Source organism: Hypanus sabinus, chromosome 29 (genome assembly GCF_030144855.1).
Source record: "Hypanus sabinus isolate sHypSab1 chromosome 29, sHypSab1.hap1, whole genome shotgun sequence".
Classification (NCBI taxonomy): Eukaryota; Metazoa; Chordata; class Chondrichthyes; order Myliobatiformes; family Dasyatidae; genus Hypanus; species Hypanus sabinus.
Window position 1 is genome coordinate 18,678,400 of NC_082734.1, and position 21,235 is coordinate 18,699,634.

Consider the following 21,235-nt stretch of genomic DNA (forward strand, 5'->3'; position numbering starts at 1 on the left):
ACACCATTGATGTAAACTGGAGCTTGTGCGCCGTCTCCATTTGTGAAGTCAATGACCCCCTCTTTTGTTGACATTGACATCATGTCACTAAGCTCTCTATCGGTTTTAAATGAGGAGGTCAGAGTCCACAGAGTGATGAGGTTCTGCAGCATGAATCTAGTCCCAGAGTCACCAATTGCTTCTCATACGAAAAGCCTTTCATTCCCAGATCATTCTCGTGAACCTCCTCTGAGCCCTTACCAATGTCAGCACATCATTTTTTAAAGTAAGGTGCCCAAAACTGCTCACTTTACTCCAAGTGAGGCCACACCAGTGCATTATAAAACCTCAGCAGTACATCTTAAAAAGCATCCTTGCAGTTTCTTGCGGGAAAGTGCACAGCAGTTACAATATCTGGATGCATAACGGTTTGGTATTAAATTGTTTCCTGGTATAAAATGGATTCTTATCCTCACAGTCTGCATTGATATAATCTTGCGCTTCACATTGTTTACCTTACACTGCATTTTCTCTGTGGCTTTTACACTTCATTCTGCATCGTTTTTGCTTTAACCTTGTTCTACCTCAACGAACGGGTGTCAAAATGGTTGTTGTGATGTGTCCAGTGTGGTAGTGTAGTGGGTAGTGCTTGTTGCTCTCACTTTCAGCTTCCACAGACGTCTAGCAATCCCATGAAAAGGAGAGCTAGATGTGTAAGTCTCTCCCTGCCCGTACACAGCCTCTGCAACAGCAAGCCTCATGTAGTGCCTTCTCGCTGGCGACACATGGAAACTGAGCTCCTTTCGGACTCGGGCTGAACTACGGGGGACGGGGAGGAGATCTGGCCCCTGCACACGTAGCTCACAGGCCCACCGGTGTGTGGTGGGCAGCCTCAGGCGAGACAAAGGCTACGGGAGCAAATCCGGAGTGGAGCCCCTAAGGCGGCTGGACGTCACTGAACATCCTTCCAGCGGCTCCTGCAGCCAAGCTGGTGCCAAACACATTGCTCCATAAGCTTTCCTTTGGACTACACCGGTGAGGCCGAGAGGGGGATCTCAGGATCTCCATACCGTCCGCCCAGGCTTGTGATGATGATCATCACCCACTGTCCTTCGAGACAGATGGATGCCAACCAACCTCAATGCGCCGTGTAATGAATTGATCTGAATGAAGATCAGGCTACTCACCCTGACTTGGTACATGTGACAATAGTAACACAAGAAACCCAAATGTCCGGCAACTGTTCTGTGATGTCCTGGGCCCCGGTACCAGGGAGGTTACACACCTGGCTTGTCCATCCTCCTCACTGCGCGAGCTCTAGCCACCATTGTTGTTGCACTTGAGTAGCTGCGCTACCCACTGTGACGTGATCGTCGCTCTGGCTGGACATTCACTCCCACCATTTTCTAACATGGTGAGATGCATCCTGAGGTTTCCCCGTTTATCAGCCTCGCTCCCTTTGTCCGGAGCTCACCCTTTCCTTGAGCCACCTGATCAGCTTGCAGACGGTCACTCACACTTCAGCATCCAAACCGGGGCAGCCCCTGCAGAGGTGGTCATCGTGAAGGCGAGGAGTGTTTCGGATTTCCTTCATACTGCAAGTCAGGTGACACACGGGACTGAGCCTCTTAAAACCACAACCCAACCCCTCTTCCTGCAAAGGGAAAGGCCTGACGGGCAACATTTTCACCCAGAGAGTGCCTAGCATATGGAACAAGCTGCCCCAGGAAGTGGTTGAGGCAGGTGCACTAACAGTATTTAAAAAGGCACTTGGGCAGATACAGGGATAGGAAAGATTTAAAGCAGAGGTTTCCAACATTTTGATACCATTGACCTTTACTATTCCATGGACCCCAGGTTGGAAACCCATGATTTATAGGGATATGGACCACATGCGGGCAGTTGGGACTGGCTGAGATGTGGATCTTGGTTGTCAAAGGCCAGTTAGGCTAAAGGGTCTGTTTTCTATGCTGTAGACTCCATTACAGTACTTGAGAATATTTAGTGACCTGACTGGGATCAAAGTCACACGATCTGACCAAACGCCTGTGGTGAGAAGTTCCCAGAGACACGAGCTCCTTACACACCAAAGTCCATTCTCTGAGGCTGTGGTGATAAAATCCTGCTGTGATTTCTCCCACATCCAAACAGCATTAGGCCAGTCGGCTGAAATCACCCTTCAATTAATATCAAGTACGTACAACTGGGTCCCCCTCGCCCCGACCTGTGAGCTCCAGCTAAAAGCTTCAAGCCTGGGAGGATATCATTGTGAAGGTCACTCACCTCAACAACTAACCTTAGGATAAAATTAAAGTGAAAAGAGATGAACATGTTCCTTTCACTCACCTTGGGTGGGTTGAGTGGTGGGAGTGACGGTGCCTTGGATAGTTTGAGGTTAACGCTACATAAAGTCACACAGAATGTCCATTCATCATCAGGCAATTAAATGCAAGGCAGCATCCACATCTTCATTCTGACCACGAGCATGAGTTCCACAGGATAGTTTAATCAGCGAAGCAGGCCATTCAGCCCATCAGGTCCGTACTGCCCCTCCCACGGGGGCGTTGTAGCAGCCGCACATTTTGCCCTACCGATTCTTGTTGCGTTAAGAGAGTTTGAGGGCCGCCATTCTAATCCTGGTGATTTCAGCAGGAAAGGCCAAATCCCCTTGCTGGCCCAGTCGGCCATTGCTACGGTGACCCAGGCTGGTACTCACCTGTTTCTCCTGCACTTGTCCTCGTCCCTTCGGTCAGTCGAAACAGCTTCAACTCCAGAGTTAAGCTCTAACCTTGTCCCTCACCGCACTGGTAACCAGCTGTGCTCCAAACACTCCCCCAGCCAACAGGTCAGAAAGCCACTGCCACAAGGGGACATGAAGTGATGCACTCTGCCAGTAAACCAGGGTTCCTTTATTACTTATATACAAATAGCTCACACGATATAAAGTTTTTACATACAGACTGGGTAATGATCAAATAAAAATCAGGGAAGGCAAGGAATAAATTAAAACCTGCTATCATCAGACTCAAACTGTGGACTAATCTCTAAGATCTGATTTCCCACACACCTGCACTGCAATACAATCCTCAAGTTAAACTCTGAATGAAGTTCCCTCCAGTCTGCCCTCCGTGTGCTGGAGAAGGGGACAATTTTGCGCCATTTGACAACCTCAGCAGTTGTTTCAGTGTTCTGCACTGTCATTGGCTGCTGACGTTGACCGGCATCAGGTGGGGTCTCAAGGAAGGAGCTGTGGGCAGGCATGCTGTTAGTGCCGGGGAGCTCAGGTTCCCACACTGGACAAGCCACTAAAGGCATCAGGGTAGAGTCCAAACACCAGAGACTTGGAGAAGGGGAGCATTAGAACTGAGGGGTAACTGTGAAAAGAGGGCGTGCTAATTCCCTGGACACAGGCATCGCCTGGGACAGAGGTCAAAGCCGTCCTGTTATGGAATGACTTCTGACAACTGTTTAATCAGGGACTCAAAGGGACTTAAACAAGTCTGTTTAAAATGTCTCAGATAATTGCCCTGGGTCCCACGGTTACCCCGTATGCTACGGCACTGGTGGGATACTCTGCGCGGGTTCTATTTATTGGAACTGAACAGAGTGTGTTGGATTCCAAGCATCCTAATCATGCAGGCTGCTGGAATTTTATCTTTATTAGCTGTACATACACAGCTACTGCAGAGGACTGATTGATAAGGCGCCTTTCGCTGTTGGCTAGTTTCCTCGTGAAGTAACAACACTGAGGGGTTGGTAGTAGCCAACTGGTGACTTTTGCCTTAGGACACAGAGTATTATGAATCGTTTCCTCGTCTCTTGTAAAGTTTTTACTGTGTCCCAAACCCTTTTCAAACCCGCTCACCACCGCACCGACGTACTGTAACTGCGCAGCTTGTCACTTCCTTACTCCAGGCATGATAACACCTCCAGCCAAGCTCTGCAGGAACGGGCGGAAATCCCGGTTCTGATCTGATGCACAAAGTGCCCCCCCAGCAGGGCAGGGAACAGGAATGGGGAAAGATTACAGTGCAGGTCAATTGACCCAGATGAAACCAAGTTACCAATTGCCACCAATGAGAATTAGGTAAGGATGCTGTGTAACTGAACTTATTTTACAGACAGCAAGGAGAAGAACAGAATATTAGTTCCCAAAAGTTTTAAGAATCATAATGATGCAACATTCCTTGTCGAGGTGACTGTCTCCTTCCCTTTAGGGTGTATGCATACAAAGCTGGTGTGCTATGTACACAAACACCTGTAGTGCCAACCGCCAGTGTGGGTTTGGAGTGCGATTGTTTGATTGGAGGAGTGTGGCTAGTTAACCATCGATGTCCCAGCTGAAGAGGTGGTGCTTCACCAACATGTCCTGGACTCCGTCCTTCAGAGGTTTTTTCTCTTTCTCCTAATAAGCAAAGAAATAGTTCAGGTGCAAACTGTTCAGAGTGGAGTGTCTGGTGAGATGGAGCTGGGGGTGTGATCAACGACAACACTCAGCTCCCGTGTATGGCTTAGACATCAGTCCCACTGAGGTATGATGATCAACGTGCCACACACTCACTCACACACACACACACAACACTCACACTCACACTCTCACCATCCGCACCTGGCACCACAAGCACTACCTCCATGTCCTCTCATATCCTTCCCAACCCCTACTACACACACACACACACACACACTCACTCTCACACTCACTCACACACACACACACTCACTCTCACACTCACTCACACACACACACACACACACTCACTCTCACACTCACTCACACACACACACACACACACACTCACTCTCACACTCACTCACACACACACACACACACACACACTCACTCTCACACTCACTCACTCACACACACACACACACAGAGACACCCCCCCCCCCCCCAGTGGCCAATATAAATCAGTGTCCATTATTCAATCCTCCTTTACCTCTTTCTTGACAGGGAGCTCCCAGTCCTGTGAAAGGCTGAAGGCAAACCTGGACAACACTCTGCAAGACAGAGGAAGAAAACCTATTCAGCGAACATGTGATGCAGATTAATTTGAGCGGAGGTGACTTAGGCTGGCACTCTCTAGACCTCTACCCTGTAGACAGCGGAGAGGGCAGAACCTGGACTAATCAACTTCAGCTATTCTTCAACGCAAACCCGACCAGAGGTGTGACGGTGAGCTGTGCGAACAAAGGTTGGTGAAGGGAGTGGGCTGGGAGAGATGACAGAGGAACTTCCTTGTGCAGAGGGTTATGAAACTTCGGGATTCCCTACACAGGGGAATGTGGCCACTCAACTACTGAGTATATTCATGGAGCTCTTCTCCTTCCTGCCATTGTCTGTAAAGAGTTTATACATTCATCCATGTGGGTTTCTTCTCCCATGTATGGGTTCGTAAGCTAATTGGTCATTGTAAGTTATCCCGTGATTAATTTCTATAGATGCACTGTAGAAAGCATTCTTCTAGGGTGCATCACAACCTGGTATGGAAGTTGTCCTGTCCAAAACCGGAAGAAGCTGCAGAAGATCGTGAACCTAGCCCAGCACATCACACAAACCAATCTTCCATCCTTGGACTCACTTTACACCGCACACTGTCGGAGCAGTGCTGCCAGGATAATCAAGGAGTAGGAAAGGGAAGATGTGTCTGGTGGTGGAATCCTGTTGGAAATGGGGTAAGTTACAAAAGAAATTAATCTGGAGGGAGGCAAGATCAAGGGGAACCCTGTCTTTTTACTGGGTGGAAGAAGTATGAGATGAAGTTTTGAGGGGTATAGGTGGGATACATAGAAACCTTTCTCCAAAACAGAGCTGTTTAATATGTGAGTACACATTTAAAGTAAAGGGAAAAATGTTTAAAGAAACTCAAGGACAAATTTTTCAACCAGAGGGTGCTTGGATCTGAGGTGCTGGAACCAGATACTCCTCCAGCACCTCAGCAGTACCTGGACAATCATTTGAATCGCAAGGTGGCCCAGAAGACCAAGTGTGGATGAAAGGATTAGTGCGGACGGGGACCGGATGGTCAGAACAGACATCTTTCTATGCTGTATCGCTCCGGGGGTGGAAGACAAGGGGCTGTAGGGGTGAAGGAGAAGAGAGACACAGGTGCGAGAGAAGTTTCTTACCTTAGCTCACACTTGATCTGGACCCATCCGGGACTGCGGAGGAACGACCATGGCTGGTACCACTTTTCCACGGTCTGTATACTTGAACAGAGCACCTCCAGCCACAGGGGCAGCACCTGCTCACTACATAAAGACAGGGTCTGTAATCATCCCCTCAGGCAGGCTCACTTGACAGCGAATGCATCAATTATTAGCAAGAATGAGACCCCTGCACACCAAATAACTATCTTGGAAATCCCACTTTGATTGGAAAACTACCACAAGGGTGCTCCAATCAGAGACAGTCAGATAACTCTGTGGTAAACTGAGAGCATTCCTTATCCTGCAAAATGAACTGAACACTGTAGCGGCAGAAGCTATTTATGGGCAGAACGAAGAACTCAGAGCTCTGGTCACTTGGGTTTGATCCTCACCTTGGAGGCTGTTCTCCCCGTGACCGCGAGGAGTTCCCAGGGTGCTTTGGCTTTCCTCCCCCACCCCAAAATCATTCGGGTTGGTGGGTCAACTGGCCACGTAAGCTGGCCGTAGCGCGGAGGGGAGTGGTGGAACCCGGGGCAGTTGACGGGAACCTGGAGAGAGTACTGTGAGTGAGGGTTGGAGGAGAGTAAAACGGTTGATAGATAGATGGCACGGACTCGATGGGCTGAAGGGCCTGTCACTCTCTACGACTCTATGCCATTGATTTTATGATTCAAGATTGTTTAATGTCATCATTTCCTGTACATAAGTGTAAAGGAGAATGAAAAAATTGTTGCTCTGGATCTGATGCACACAAAAACCCCCACCACAGATAAAGAACAGAGTAATAATACAAAACATAATAAATATAAATACATAAGAAAGCTTATATACAGACAGATCGTTTGTCCATAAGGTGAGGCTGGGCTGTATATAATCTCAGTGATGGGAAAAAAAAGAGAGAGGGAGGGGGGAGAGGGGGAGAGGGGGAGAGGGGGAGGGGGGAGGGAGAGGGAGGGGGAGGGGGGGGGAGAGAGAGAGGGAGAGACGCACGCACCTCCACCCCACCCCAGGCAGCATCTATGGAAAAGAGTACTGGACACTGAAGGGTCTCAGCCTGAAACGTCGACTATAGACGCTGCCTGGCCTGCTGAGTTCCTCCAGCATTGTGTGTGTGTTGCTTGCTTTTCCAGCATCTGCAGATTTGGAAATAAAGTGTTGGGAGCCGCTAGGTGACATGGCTGAACGGGACTATTCTGCACTGTATCTCAATAATAAACCAATTAATTAAATAGGAGGTGTGGAGATGGTGACTTACTTCAGCCCCACGCAGATCAGCGATCGAAACTTCACGTCCATCTGTGCGTGGGCAGCATCATGACTCACGTTGACGGACTGCACAGCCTGAAAGAAAAGCACTCTGTGGAGACTCGGGTTCAAACAGCGAAACGGTCGGGTCACCGTGCACTCAGACCGTCAGAGAGCATTACAGCACGGACACAGGCCCCTCGGCCAACCACTGCATGTTGATCTCCTTGTTCAACCAGCCAGATTTCCTGTGCTTGGCCCATCTCTCTGCCAGCCCTGCCCCTCCACCTATCTGTCCAAGGACTTAACTTGTATCATTGTACCTGCTCCAACTACTTCCACTCAATCCACATGCACATCAGTCAAGTAGGCGGCATCTGTCATGAAGGACCCCAGCACCCAGGGCACGATGTCTTCGTCAGAGAGGGGGCACAGAGAAAATCTGCAGATGCTGGAAATCCAACCCCCCCATCACTATTCCCATTCCCCTTTCCCTCTCTCACCTCATCTTCTTACCTGCCCATCACCTCCCCCTGGAGCTCCTCCCCTTCCCTTTCTTCCATGGTCTTCTGTCCTCTCCTGTTGGATTCTCCCTTCTCCAGCCCTGTATCTCTTTCATCAATTGACTTCCCAGATCTGTACTTCACCATCTCCCCCTCTCCCAGTTTCACCTACCACCTTGGACCTTAGTAGATGCCTGATTAGCGCTAATCACGGGGTCGTAGTTTGGAGAATATTACTTCTTGACTAAGCCACCGATGATCTTTTGGAATGATTATGAATCAACTCTTGCCGCCATCTCTACATTGGAGCCTGTCTTTCCTCCACACTTGGGTGCCAGTGCATATCGTGCCACTGTGTCTCTCTTCAAAGATGCTGTTTCCAGGCTTTTAGTTTTTATTTCAAATTTGCAGCACCTGAATATATTCATCCCGCTTACCAGCAGTTGGATCATAGCCTTGGGATCCAGGAGCCCGCCCAAATATTCCTTGGATGTTTTGAGGCCTTGCCTCCATCAGTGAGCTCTAAATCCCAAATACCATCTGGGGTGAAAAGTATTCTTTCCCAGATTCCTTCCAAAGCCCTGTACCTCTGTAGACAACATTATCTACAGGACTGAGCAAAAGTCTTATGCACATATACATAGCTAGGGTGCATAAGACTTTTGCCGAGTACTGTATTCAGCAACATGGAGTGGAGAGCGAGTTTGTAAATCTGGCAGGAGCAAAGGATGTTGGGAATGGCGAGGGTGGAGCACCACGGGGTGGGAGGGGTGTGGGAGAAGTGGCAGAGAAGAAGTGACAAGGGCCGGGGAGGGGTGGCACGGGTGCAGACACACCCATCCCCGAGACACCAAGCAAGGTCATTTGATCCCAAACCATTGGTTTATTGATCATTACAGAATGTCTCTCTGGAGCTTCCCGCTCCCTCCCCTCTCCCTTCCCCTGTTCCCTACCATGATTCCGCTCTCCCTGCCCCTTCCCACTCTCAGTCCACAACAGAGACCCACATCAGAATCAGGTTTATCATCACTCACAGTTGTCATGACATTTGTTTTTATTGCAGCAGCAGTACAGAGTAATACATAAAATTACTACAGTACAGTCCAAAAGTCTTAGGCACCCAGGCTCTATATATTTGCTAAAGACTTCTGCACGGCTCTGTACGTATTTCTCCATGGTACTGCCTCAGCCCCCTCTGGTTTAAGTCGAACAAATCCAGCCTCTCCTCATAACTGAAATGTTCCATCTCGAGCAACATCCCGGTGAATCAGCTCTTTGCCCTCTCCAGTGCAAGTTTATCCTTGCTCTTGTTCGTGACCACAGCCGCACAGAGTACTCCAGCTGTTCTCCAACTAGTGCTTTATAGTATACGTACACAACGCTGGAAGAACTCACCAGGTCAGGCAGCATCCGTGAGAAAAGAGTAGCCAACTTTTTGGGCCGAGACCCTTCATCCTGACCTGCTGAGTTCTTCCAGCGTTGTGTACGTATTCTTTGATCCACAACATCTGCAGTTGTATTTTAGTGCTTTATAGTGCTGTGCATAAGCTCCCTGCTTCTATATTCTGTGCACTGTCTCACAGTTGCTTAGAGAATATATTCTAACCATTGCCAATGAAGATTCCGGGGGAATTCTGAAGCTAAGCAACTATTAAAAGAGAAAGCATCATTTCCAGGAAACGAACAACAGCATGAAAAATGCCTCGTGGTCAAGTAACAACCATGTCAAACCTACACAATCTGACTTGATTACAGGAATTACCCAAGGGTCCACATGTTAATGTTGACTTTTAAACTCTGGTAATCTCCAGCTTGTGATTATAGTCGATCCCTCTATGCAGAAATGGTCAGTACTATATCTACGAAAGCTCGATTGGGTTTTGTGCTGTTTGGTGCTCCACAGATCCTGAGGATGGATAAGGAACTGCCATTTCACAAAGGCGACTTCAGCTAGTTGCCAAGATCATCAGGTTTCAGGCCTTTGGCCAACAGTGAATTTGTTCTAACAACAATGAAAATTGCCTGCACTGCTCTTGACAAAGGGAAAATCACACAATTAGGAATATTACAGAATTTATGGGATTACCTGACCTTGAGGTGTAAAATCAAGTAGAACTCTCTTTAGTCAGAGAGTGGTAAGTTCTGGAATTCACTGCCAGGCCAAGTCATTGGGTATATTTAAGGCAGAAGATGATAGGTTAGTCAGGGCATGAAGAGAACGAGGAGAAGGCAGGAGATTGGGGCTGTGAGGAAAAATGCATCCGCCATGACCGAAGTGACAGAGCAGACTTGATGGGCCAAATGGCCTAACTCTGTACCTATGTATTATGGTTGAAACTGACTTTTGCATTGCCTAAATGTAAACACCTTCCAGAGAGACACGGAGATAGATGACTGACATCTACGCAAGTATGACAAAGCTGAGAGCACTATGAGGCCAGAAGCAGAGAATCACACCACACACAGCCATTTGCATGAAGGCCAGAATCCATCGCCCACCCTCCCACTGCTCCAGTTACTGTTGGCCGGCCCCAATTCCCCCAGTAACTGGTGGCCCACACTAATTTCATTTGTGCCCTAACTCCTTAACGATAGAGAACCTGAACCCTCTCCAGTTGCTATCCCTACTTCACGTCCCTTCTTCTCCCCCCTGCTCACCCCAAGGAACAATTCCACATGCAAGAACCCTCCCTGCTCAGAAACTGACCCCTCCTCCCCATTACTCACTCTATATAGGAGCTCCTCGGGCGTCAGCACCTTGCCATCTTCATCCAGCCTGTAGGAATGAAGGTCTATTAAAGTGATATAGACATCGAGTCAAATCGCACAGAAACAGGCCCTTCAGCCCATCACGCCCATGCTGACCATCAATTACCCATCTACACCGACTCCTTTTTTGCTTCATTTCTAGACCTCTACGCTTTGGCGACTCAAGGGATCATCAAGATATTTTTTAGATGTTGTGAGTGTCTCTGCCTCCATCACCCCCTCACTGTGGTTCCAGATTACAAGCCCCTCTGGGTGAGAGCAATTTTCCTCAAATCCCTTGTAAGCCTCTTCCCCTTAAATGTCCTCTTGTTTTTTTTTGACACCCAGTAACGGAGAGCGGTTTACTGTTACCTACCCTGCTTCTGTTACTCATGGTTTGCCCATCTCAGTCAGGTCCCCATTCAGCCTCCTCCAGTCCAAGGAACACAAACCCATCCCACCCACACACATATACCCTCTATCCCAGTGATCAGTCCAATCAGCCTCAAGGGGCAGGTGCTGGGCACATGCTTATGATATCTCGCTTGGGTAACAATGTGTTCCAATGCCCGGACCAGCGGGTGTTCTGACACTTGTTCAGGTCCCTCTGCTGATTATGATCAGACCTAGCTCTGTATTTTGCCAGGAGGTCAGCCCTTTGGAGTTCCCTTCCCCTATTCAATTGTCACCATTCACACTTGAAGGCGGCATCCATCATGATCCACCGTCCAGGACATGTCTTCCTCATCACTACCATCCAGGGAGGAGAACAGGAGCCTGAAGTCCCACACCCAATGTTTTAGGAACAGCTTCTTCTCCTCTGCCATCAGCTTCTTGAATGGTCCCTGAACAGGGTCCTATTTTTACAATATTTATTTACTGATTTATTTTGTAACTTCCAGTGACTTGTTATGTCTGCATGGTACCGCTGCCAGAAAACAACAAATTTCACAACTTATGTCAGTGACATTAAAACGTAGTTGAGAGGGTGAGCAGTTTCAAGTTCCTCAGTGTACACTTTACCGAGGATCTCACATGGTCTGTACACACCGGCTGTGTGGTGAAAAAAGCACAACAGTTCTTCTTTCACCTCAGGATTTTCTACAGGGGCACCACCGAGAGCATCCTGACTGGCCGTGTCACCACCTGGTACGGGAACTGTAGTACCCTCAATCACAGGGCACTGCAGAGAGTGGTGCGGACTGCCCAGTGCATCCGTGGATGTGAACTTTCCTCTATTCAGGACATTTACAGCAGCAGGTGCGTAAAAAAGGCCTGAAATTATCGTCAGGGACTCCAAGCCAGAACTGTTTCAGCTGCTTTCTTCTGACAAACGGTACCACAGCGTTAATGCCCGGACCAGTTGGCTTCTATCCCCAGGCCAACGGATTTATCAATACACATTGATCTGATTGTGTGTCCGACTGTACATTGTATCTGACTACATACCAGTACACAAAACAACTTGTATACAATCTTAGTGTTTGGGCAATATCTTCCCACGTCTCCCTTCCTTACTGCTTGTACACAGCGACAGAAACACAACATAAAGATTTTTACTCCCTCATGTTGTGAGATGGATGTAAGAAATAAAATTCTAATTCTGAAGAAAAGATTCTGACAACGTCATCAAACGGGAACAGCTCACCTGCTGCCCCGAAGGTCGACTGTTTATTTGCCTCCATAGGACCAGCTGAGTTCCTCCAGCACTCTGTGTGTGCTTCTCAGCATTAACCGGGTTACTTTGGGTTTCACCAGCGCCACTCAGCTCCAGCCCTGGTTAGGGTGCTGATCGGAATAGCTGAATTGCCGGCCCCCTGCCCTTGATGTCACCTGAAGCAGAGCGGCACGGAGAAGCCACGGTACAACTGAAGTCAGCAGCAAGCAACGGGATCCGCATTGTGTAAGAAAAGACCTGCATGTGGATGTTGGCGGTCAGTCATCTGGTTTGCTGAGCAGTTTCTCAAGGAAGGGTCCTGGGTCGAATCAATGTTGGCTGCTTCATCAAGGACCCATCATAAGGGACCTCCTAATTTAAAAATTTTATTTTAGCGATACAGTGTGGAAAATAAGCCTGTCTGGCCTTGAGCAGTGACACCCCACCCTAACCTAAGCACTGGATAATTTACACTAACCAGTTAACCTAGCTGGTACCCGTTTGGACTGGGGGAGGAAACTGCAGCACCTGGGAAAACCCACGCATTAGACACCTTACAGATGATGCTGGAATTGAACTCTCAACTCTGACGCCCTGAGCTCTAATGGCATCATGCCAGTTGCTATGCTACAGTGAACATCTCATGCCTGACCTTTTGATGAACCTTCACCCAGCCAACGTAAGGTCAGGCGTGAGATATTCACTAGTACTGACCTCCCAACGTTCACAACTCCTCACACAATGATACAGTGCACCAGAATGGGGCCGACGAAAGGAAAGTAACATCTGCTCCTCACTCATCTCAACTAAAGAGAGTCCAAACTCCACTACTGGACATTCATTGGAATTACCATCAGTGAATTCCTCACCCTCGACAAGTTGGGATTCATACAAATGGCCTTACACCTCCTCTCTCAATACTGTTCAGGGCTTCAGACAGTCCTTCTAGGTGAGGTGACACTTCACTTGTGAGTCTGTTGAGGGCATCTACTGTATCCGGTGCTCCCGGTGTGGCCTCCTGTATATCGGTGAGACCCGATGTAGATTGGGAGACCGCTTCACCGAGCACCTAAGCTCCATCCACCAGAGAAAGTGGCATCTCCCAGTGGCCGCACATTTCAATTTCACTTCCCATTCCATTCCAACACGTCAGTCTATGGCCTCCTCTATTGTCACGATGAGGCCACACTCAGATTGGAGGAGCAACATCTTATATTCCATCTGGTAGACTCCAACCTGATGGCATGAACATAATTTCTCGAACTTCAGGTTATGCCCCCCCCCCCACCCTTCACCATCCCCCATCCCCTTTTCCCTCTCTCACCTTATCTCCTAGCCTGCCCACTGCCTCCCCCTGCTGCTCCTCCCTCCTTTTCTTTCTTCCATGGCCTTCTGTCCTCTCCTATTAGATTCCCACTTCTCCAGCCCTGTATCCCTTTCACCAATCAACTTCTCAACTCTTTATTTCGGCCCTCCCCGCCAGTTTCACCTACCACCTTGTGTTTCTCCCTCCCCTCCACCCACCTTCTAACTCTGCTGCAGGGTCTCAGCCCGAAACGTCGGCTGTACTCTTTGCCAAGTTCCTCCGGCATTTTGTGTATGTTGCATACAAATACAGAGGCTGGCTGTGTCTGATGTAGGAAATATGCCTTCACTTAATTCCACAAAGATTTCTCAAATCTCTGACGGACATGGGAGACCTTTCACTTGCCTGGATGGCTGAAGCTCCAAGATCATACCACCCAAGACAAAACAGACCACTTAATTGGCATCCTATTCACCACCAAGACACCTTAGTATCAATATTGAGACTATTGTGTACTGATTTGTCATGGTTTTTTCTTTGGTCCCAAACTCTGAATTCTGGGAGTCAATGCCTCCCTCTGCAAGTGGATCCTTGGTGTCATGACCAATAGGTTTCAATTAGTAAGGAATGGCAGTAACACATCTGCGATGATTATTCTCAACACTGTTTGTGTTCTCAGCCACCTTCTCCACTTCTCACTGCATGGCCCGAGTCTGCTCCAACTTCTACAAGTTTGCAAATGTCACCACCATTGTGGCCTTTATCTCAAATAACGACGAGCCGAGGTACAGGAAGGAGATAGAGAGCTTAGTGACATAGTGTCATGTCACAACCTTTCCCTCAATGTCAACAAACTGAAGAATGGGTCACTGACTTCGTGATGGGGCTGGCCACTGAACATGCTGAGGTTGAGAGGGTTGACAGCGTCAAGCTCCTAGGAGTGAATATCTCCAATAGCCTGTCCTGGTCCAACCATGTCGACATGTCAGCGAAGAAAGCCCACCTATGCCACAACTTCTTCACAAAGCTAAAGAAACTGGCCGTGCCCTGATGATTCTCACCAAATATTTATCAATCCATCACAGAAACCAGCCTCTCCTCTATCACCTCTGTCCTGTACTTCCCACAGCCTTAGCAGCCAGCAGAATCCAAGGTGCCATCCCAGACATTCTCTTCCATTGGGCAGAAGTGTGAAAGTACATCCCACCAGGCTGAAGGAGAATCTCTACTCCATTGTAATAAGACTATTAAATGGTTTGCTCGTATGATAAGCTGGACTCCTGATTACACCATCTACCTTATTATGATTTTACACTGTTTACCTGCACCGCATTTTCTTTTATCTTTTACTCTTTATTCTGCATTCTTATTGTTTTACCTTGTTCTATCTCAATGCACTGTGTAATGATTTGATCCATACGCACAGTACGCAAGATAAGCTTTTTATTGTATCTCAGCATGTCAATGGTAAACCAGTTCCAATCCTATATGGACGTGCAAGGGCGTGATATTGACAGCTGCTCTGCATGTGACCACAAGAAAGCACGGCAGGGAAACCAGCCTCCCCTCGATACGCTCTGATTACATTTTGTCGTGCCTCGCTGGAGCAGCCAGCAAATCAAAGACCCGACACAGCCTGGACATCCTCTCTTCCTGAAAGTACGTACGCCCAGTATCAAGGACGGATTCTACCTCATGGTTAAGATGGAATGGTTTCTGAGTAAGCTAAGATGACTCTTGACCTCACAGTATGCCTTCTTATGGCCTTGCACCTTATTGTCTACCTATTCTGGACTTTTTCTGCAGCTGTTACACTTTATTTTGCATTCTATTATTGTTTTACCACAATGTTGTGCCGACCATGTAACCTACTCTAGAAACTGCCTAGAATTTCCCTTCCACATAACCCTCTATTTTTCTAAGCTCCATGTACCTGTCTAACAGTCTCTTAAGAGACCCTGTTGTGTCTGCCTCAACCACTATCGCTGGCAGTGCATTCCACGCACCCACCACTCTGTGTGAAAAACTTAGCTCTGACATCCCCTCTGTACCTACTTCCAAGCACTTTCAGCTTCGCTTTCAAACTATGTTAGCCATTTCAGCCCTGGGGAAAAAGCCTCTAGCCACCCACACAATCAAGAAAAAGTTTGTGAACCCTTTGCAATTTACCTGGTTTCCTGCATTGATTATGCATAAAATGAGGTATTTTTCTTGCAACTGTACCTCATTGCATGGCGTAATGAATTGATCTGTACGAATAGTATACAAGACAAGCTTTTCACTGTATCTCAGTATGTGGGACCAGTTCCAGTTCCACCACCCCTTCTCACAAGCTGCACTATTGAGAAGACACAGGCAGAAGGTGCACTGCAAATCTCTCACATTACCTGACCTGCCTTTCCTCTGTGGTACGTGGGTCTGAATCCTGAAACGCCTTACATAACAACACTGTGAAAATATCTTTCCCACAGATACAGCAGTGACTTACCACCACTTTCTTAAGGGCAAGTAGAAACAAGCATATTGACCTTGCCAGCATGGCTCCTTGGGAATAACTCACAAAAATGTAATATTACTCCTTTACAAACTCATTATGACTTGTAGAGATGAGGCCAAAAATAAAAAGGTCTGAAGAGTGACCGTCATCAAGCGGTAATGTTTGCATTAGACACACAAGGTAATGTGTAATGTGCTGGCTCCCGATGTGTTAGCAGAGCTTGGAGATTTCAGATTCATCTGAGAACTGATGGAGCTTGTAGCTGCAAGAACCATTACTTGGAGAGAACACATGGGTTACAGGAAGAAGGGTACGGTGCAAGGGCTAATGCTACATTATTGGATTGAGCAGGCACAGTTCTGTCCCATTTTGTCAGAGATGAATTTGAATCCCACCACTGCATTTAGGGACTTTAAATCCGAGTAACTAAATGTCTGTATAAAATTAAAGTGGATCGTCATAAAATCCCATTTGCCTCACTGACCTGCCGTTTGACTTCATTCAGTTTGCAGTCTCTCAACAGCCCCTTTAGATCAGGAGGGATTAGGATGGGTGATGCATGCCACCATTGCCAGAACTGTTGCACTTTGAGGGGTAGTCAGACTCTGGTTCATCACAGGAGCAGAGGTAAATGGTTATCAGAACTCCTGGGATAATGGGGCAACCAGGAGCAACAAAAGCCTGTGATGGAGGCTGAACTGATCCATGCAGAGTATGTGCTTGCACCAATTAATTTAAAACCATGGAATTGGAGAAGAATAATATCGCTGTTAGAAAGACATAGTAAAATCTGCTGTTTACAGCGATGTGGGCTGGAGCGGGGCTCCCCAGACTGGGGTCCATGGACCTCTTGGTTAATGGTAGGGGTTCATGTCATAAAAAATGCTGGGAACCCTTGCGCTAGTCACGCTGATATCAAATCTGTTAACCCAGTGTTCCTATATGGTGTAACAATCAAACAAAATCAACTAGCCAATTTCTTAACTTTGTCCCATCAAAGACTCTTACAGTAAGCACATAAAGCGTGCATTAAATACAAACAAGGCTTTGTTTGCTTTACCAATAAAACAAATTCTAACTTGCACAAGGCAGCGGAACATACCTGTACGTCTTACACAGCACCAGTCGGGAATACACTGAGTCGAAGTCTCGCTCCACCTCCTTCCCTGCAGCCTGGGTGATAAAGAACGGGCGGTGGAGGACAGGAGCGGGGCAAAAGGAGACAGTAAGCAAGGACGGGAATTAAAGAGTGAGGAAAATGTATGAGGGTAGAGAAGGGGGACGAGATGAAAATAGGTGACAAGAGTAAGGGGAGTGGGGAAAGAGGTGAGACGAAAGTGAGCAGGAGATTGAAAAACAGGGGAAAGGAAGAAGGAACAAAGGAAATAGAAATGTTGTGGGAAAGAGAATAAGGAAGAGGAGGAAGGAATAGAGAAAGAGAAGAAACAACACAAATTAATGAGCAGGCTACAACTTGTTTCTGCACAAAAGCAGTGAGAAATATTTAACAAATTGAGATGTTTAGAATCTGGGGTGAGCTGCTGTTACCTCTTCAATAAAAAGCCAGGGGTGACATGGACCACCGAGAATGGATGGTTTCTTCAAACCCTGGTCAAATATCGCCTTGAGTGCAGGACAGAGTGTTCCCCGTACCAAATCTGTGATAGCTTCCGTAACCGAATCATCTCCAGCCATAGAATACTGCGAACGGGAACACAAATCACCCTGTCAGCTGCAGAGACACATCAGGGAATGCTTCTCATAACAAAGCAGTAAGTCTGGAATGTGGAAATGTAAACCTAGAGGACAGGGTGCCTGTCCTCAGCATAGTAAGAAAATAACAAGAACATGTAGAATGTCGGTCAAATCAAATCAAATCTAATTATCATTCAACCATACATGGAATCAGTTGAACGAGACAGCGTGCTGCTGGGGCCAAGGTGCAAAAGATACACAGCACATTCAAAAAAGTGTGCAAAAACAGAGCATAGTCATGCAATAAAAACACATATGTAGCCTAAGAGCCAGAGCTACACTTCCCACAAATTGATGGTACGGTTCTCGGCAGTGCGCAGGCACACACAATCTAACCTGTTATTTCACCGATTGAACACTGGAGGGCAGCACTGATGGGAGAGCCCAGAACCCCACTGAGCACGGATGCCACGCTGCACTGCCCAAGGCGTCTCCTCTCCTAGTCAGCAGCAGCAGGCAAGCCCGTGGCTTGAGGCCCAGTCCTCCCTACAGCTGAGGCTAAGCAGCTTTCCTGATGAAGGGTCCTGGCCCGAAACGTTGGCTACTCTTTTCTCACGGATGCTGCCTGATCTGCTGAGTTCTCCCAGTGTTGTGTACATATTGTTTGATCCACAGCACCTGCAGTTGTATTTTTGTGTTTTGAGCTGCCCCCTGTCGTGCCACCAAACAAGGGAAGCAGGCCTTTGGCACCTTACATTACCAATGTCCAACCGGGTCTTGCGATCGCAAGAGAAATGTCCGAGACAATCACCCATGGCTACACTGCACGCTGCCTTTGCTCACCAACTCCAATGCCTTCGAGTAGCTGGCAGCTCCTCCGAACCCAATCCAGCTCCTCACTGTCTTCCAAATTCAGAGAAATCAAAGAAGTATTTCCTCAACTCTCCTCAAACTCTTCTAATAGTTAACGTCAGCCAATGCCCAAGCGTTACTGTTCTCTCTGCTACGGTTTTTGGTTGTTCACATCATGTATTTTAGAATTGTATAAGAACAGAACTGCAGTGTGGACAACTTCCCTCTTGATATTCTGTAAGAGTAGAAGTACACTTAAAAGGAAACTAGGAGGGCAAAAAGTTAGCCTAAAACTCCTTTGCAGGTAAGGTTATGGAAAATCTCACGATTTTATATTAAGAGCAACAGCGTAACGAGGAAGAGAATAGGTCCCCTTAAGAATTATTGTGGTTGTCTATGTGCGGCGACCGATGAGGTGTTAAATTAACTTTTCTCATATATGTTGCGGATGGTCACAGAAGCTAGGGAATTCAGGGAAGAGAAAGAGCAACGTACTGAAACATATCTATATTATGAAATCACCAGACTTGGCCAAATGTATACAAGGACATAGTGGGAAGCAAAGGAAACAATTGCTGAGGCCCTGGAAAAGATATTTGTAACTTCCTTAACATCTGCTGCACTGGAAGACTGGAGAGTGGCCAGTATTGTTTACGGAAAGCTGCAAGGACTAGCCAAGGAACTGCAGGGCAGAGATGGGAGAGTTAATGGAGGGAATTTAGAGAGGGGAAGGCTAATTAGGATGGTCAGTGTGGTTTGTGTGTGGCTTGGCATATTTAATGAAGTTTTTGTGAAGAGGTGAGCAAAGAGATTGATGAGGGCAGAACACCAGACATTGTCTACATGAACTTAAAAGGTTTTTTGTTAAGGCCCCATATGGTAGACTGATCTGCAAGGAGCGATCACGTGGAATTCAGGGTGACTCAGTACGAAACTGGCTTGCTGGTAGGAGTCAGAGGGTAATGGTGGAGAGTTGGTTTTCAGAATGGAAGGGACCAGTGGTGTTTCACAGGGATCGGTGCAGGGTCCACTGTCGTTTGCCATATTAATGATTTGGATGAGAAGGTAGGTGGCATCAATGGTTAAGTTTGTGGATGACAGCAAAATTAAAGGTGTGGTGAAAAGGGAAGATGTCATCTAAGGATCTAGATCCACTGGGAATGTAGCAAAGAAATAGCAGATGGAACTTTATTTAGACAAGTGCAAAGTGCTGGACTTTGGAAGTTACCCCTGGGCAGGATCTACACTATAAACGACAGGGCCCTGGGAGTGTTGTTGAATAGAGAAACATTGCAGCACAAGTACACAGTTTCCTAAATGAGGTAGATAAGGTGATGAAAAAGGCGAAAAGCACACTTGCCTTCTTTGGACATGACATGAAGCATTAGGAAATCACGTAGTGTTGGTGAGACCGCACCTAGAGTATTGTGTTCAGTTCTGGTTGCTACATTATAGGAAGGATGCGCAGAAAAGCTCTGCCAAATGATCTTGTCAACCTGAGTTAAAAGTAGAGTCTCTAAAGCACCTTGGTCAGCATGGGCGAGTTGGGCCGAAGGGCCTGTTTCTATGTTCTATAACTATCACTCTATAATTCTCTCTCTAATTCTCTCCTCTGTACTCTCCCTGTGCTCTGACATCATTCCTGTACTCCGTGGAGGTCGGAACTCGTGTATCTGCGGCCTAATTCATGTTTAACATGGTTCTAGTATGTCCTTGCCACTCTCATTGTTATTGGCTGAGTTACAGATCCTGTATCCCTTTCCAAACACCTGATCTACCCTTTCTACCACCTTCAGTGATATGTGGACAAGTTCTTCGAAGTTCACATATTCTTTTTCGCTTCTCACTATTTGAACATTCTGTGAATTCCCTTGTCTTGCTGGGCCTCTCTGACTCCTCCTACCACATCCTCCTTCAGAGTGAATTCTGCCTGGCACCTCTATGCCCACTCAACTGGGACCATCCTGAGGGTTAGGAATTCCTCCTCACTGTCGAGCATTCAACCAATTTTGACATCACTGATAAACTTTCTAATTGCAACCCATCCATTCCAGTCTAAATTACACCACAGAGTGCTTGATTCCATTTTTATATGGCCGGCTACAGGGAGAGATTTGCCAATACTGGCTCTGCTCCCACTCACCGGTTACTAGCTCTGGTGTTCCCTCTGTAGACGAATCACACACAGCCTCGCCCTCCAATTCAAGTTCACATTTAATCGTCATTCAATCATACACATGAATGCAGCCAATCAAAACAGTGCTACTCCAAACACAAGGCGCAAAACACAGTACTAACTGTCATATACAGCACAAAGAAAATTTAGCACATATAAGATAGCAAGAACATATATCAATAATAGTCACACAAAAAAATAGTCCACTTCCGAGTTCATGAATGTTGTGCAATGTTCCCTCTAATTTGTAATGACCAGTGTGTGCAAAAATCTTGTGCTGTGCGATTTTTTGTCCAGTGACAACAACATGTGCGCACTGAATTTTACATCTAGAGGTGTTCCTTTTAGCAGCTAGCAAAATACTGTCAATAAGAACTTTGAACCCCTCTGGGTTTGATTTTGCTCTCATTCATCTGCCCTCACAAAA

At 47.1% G+C, this 21,235-nt stretch overlaps 1 protein-coding gene across 3 annotated transcripts in view; it reads right to left on the minus strand.

Moving 5' to 3' along the window:
- Positions 1-2,867: 2,867 nt before the first annotated feature.
- The window catches only part of sgsm3 (small G protein signaling modulator 3), a 113,634-nt gene continuing 95,266 nt past the window's right edge, over positions 2,868-21,235 (minus strand). For all 3 annotated transcript variants that reach the window (XM_059953876.1, XM_059953878.1, XM_059953879.1), the window contains 7 exons: positions 17,634-17,786; positions 17,188-17,258; positions 10,605-10,653; positions 7,385-7,470; positions 6,109-6,231; positions 4,920-4,980; positions 2,868-4,384 (listed from right to left, as the gene is read on the minus strand). In XM_059953876.1, coding sequence (XP_059809859.1) covers positions 4,301-4,384; positions 4,920-4,980; positions 6,109-6,231; positions 7,385-7,470; positions 10,605-10,653; positions 17,188-17,258; positions 17,634-17,786 — 627 coding nt within the window. In that variant the 3' untranslated portion in view covers positions 2,868-4,300. The remainder of the gene's footprint in view (positions 4,385-4,919; positions 4,981-6,108; positions 6,232-7,384; positions 7,471-10,604; positions 10,654-17,187; positions 17,259-17,633; positions 17,787-21,235) is intronic.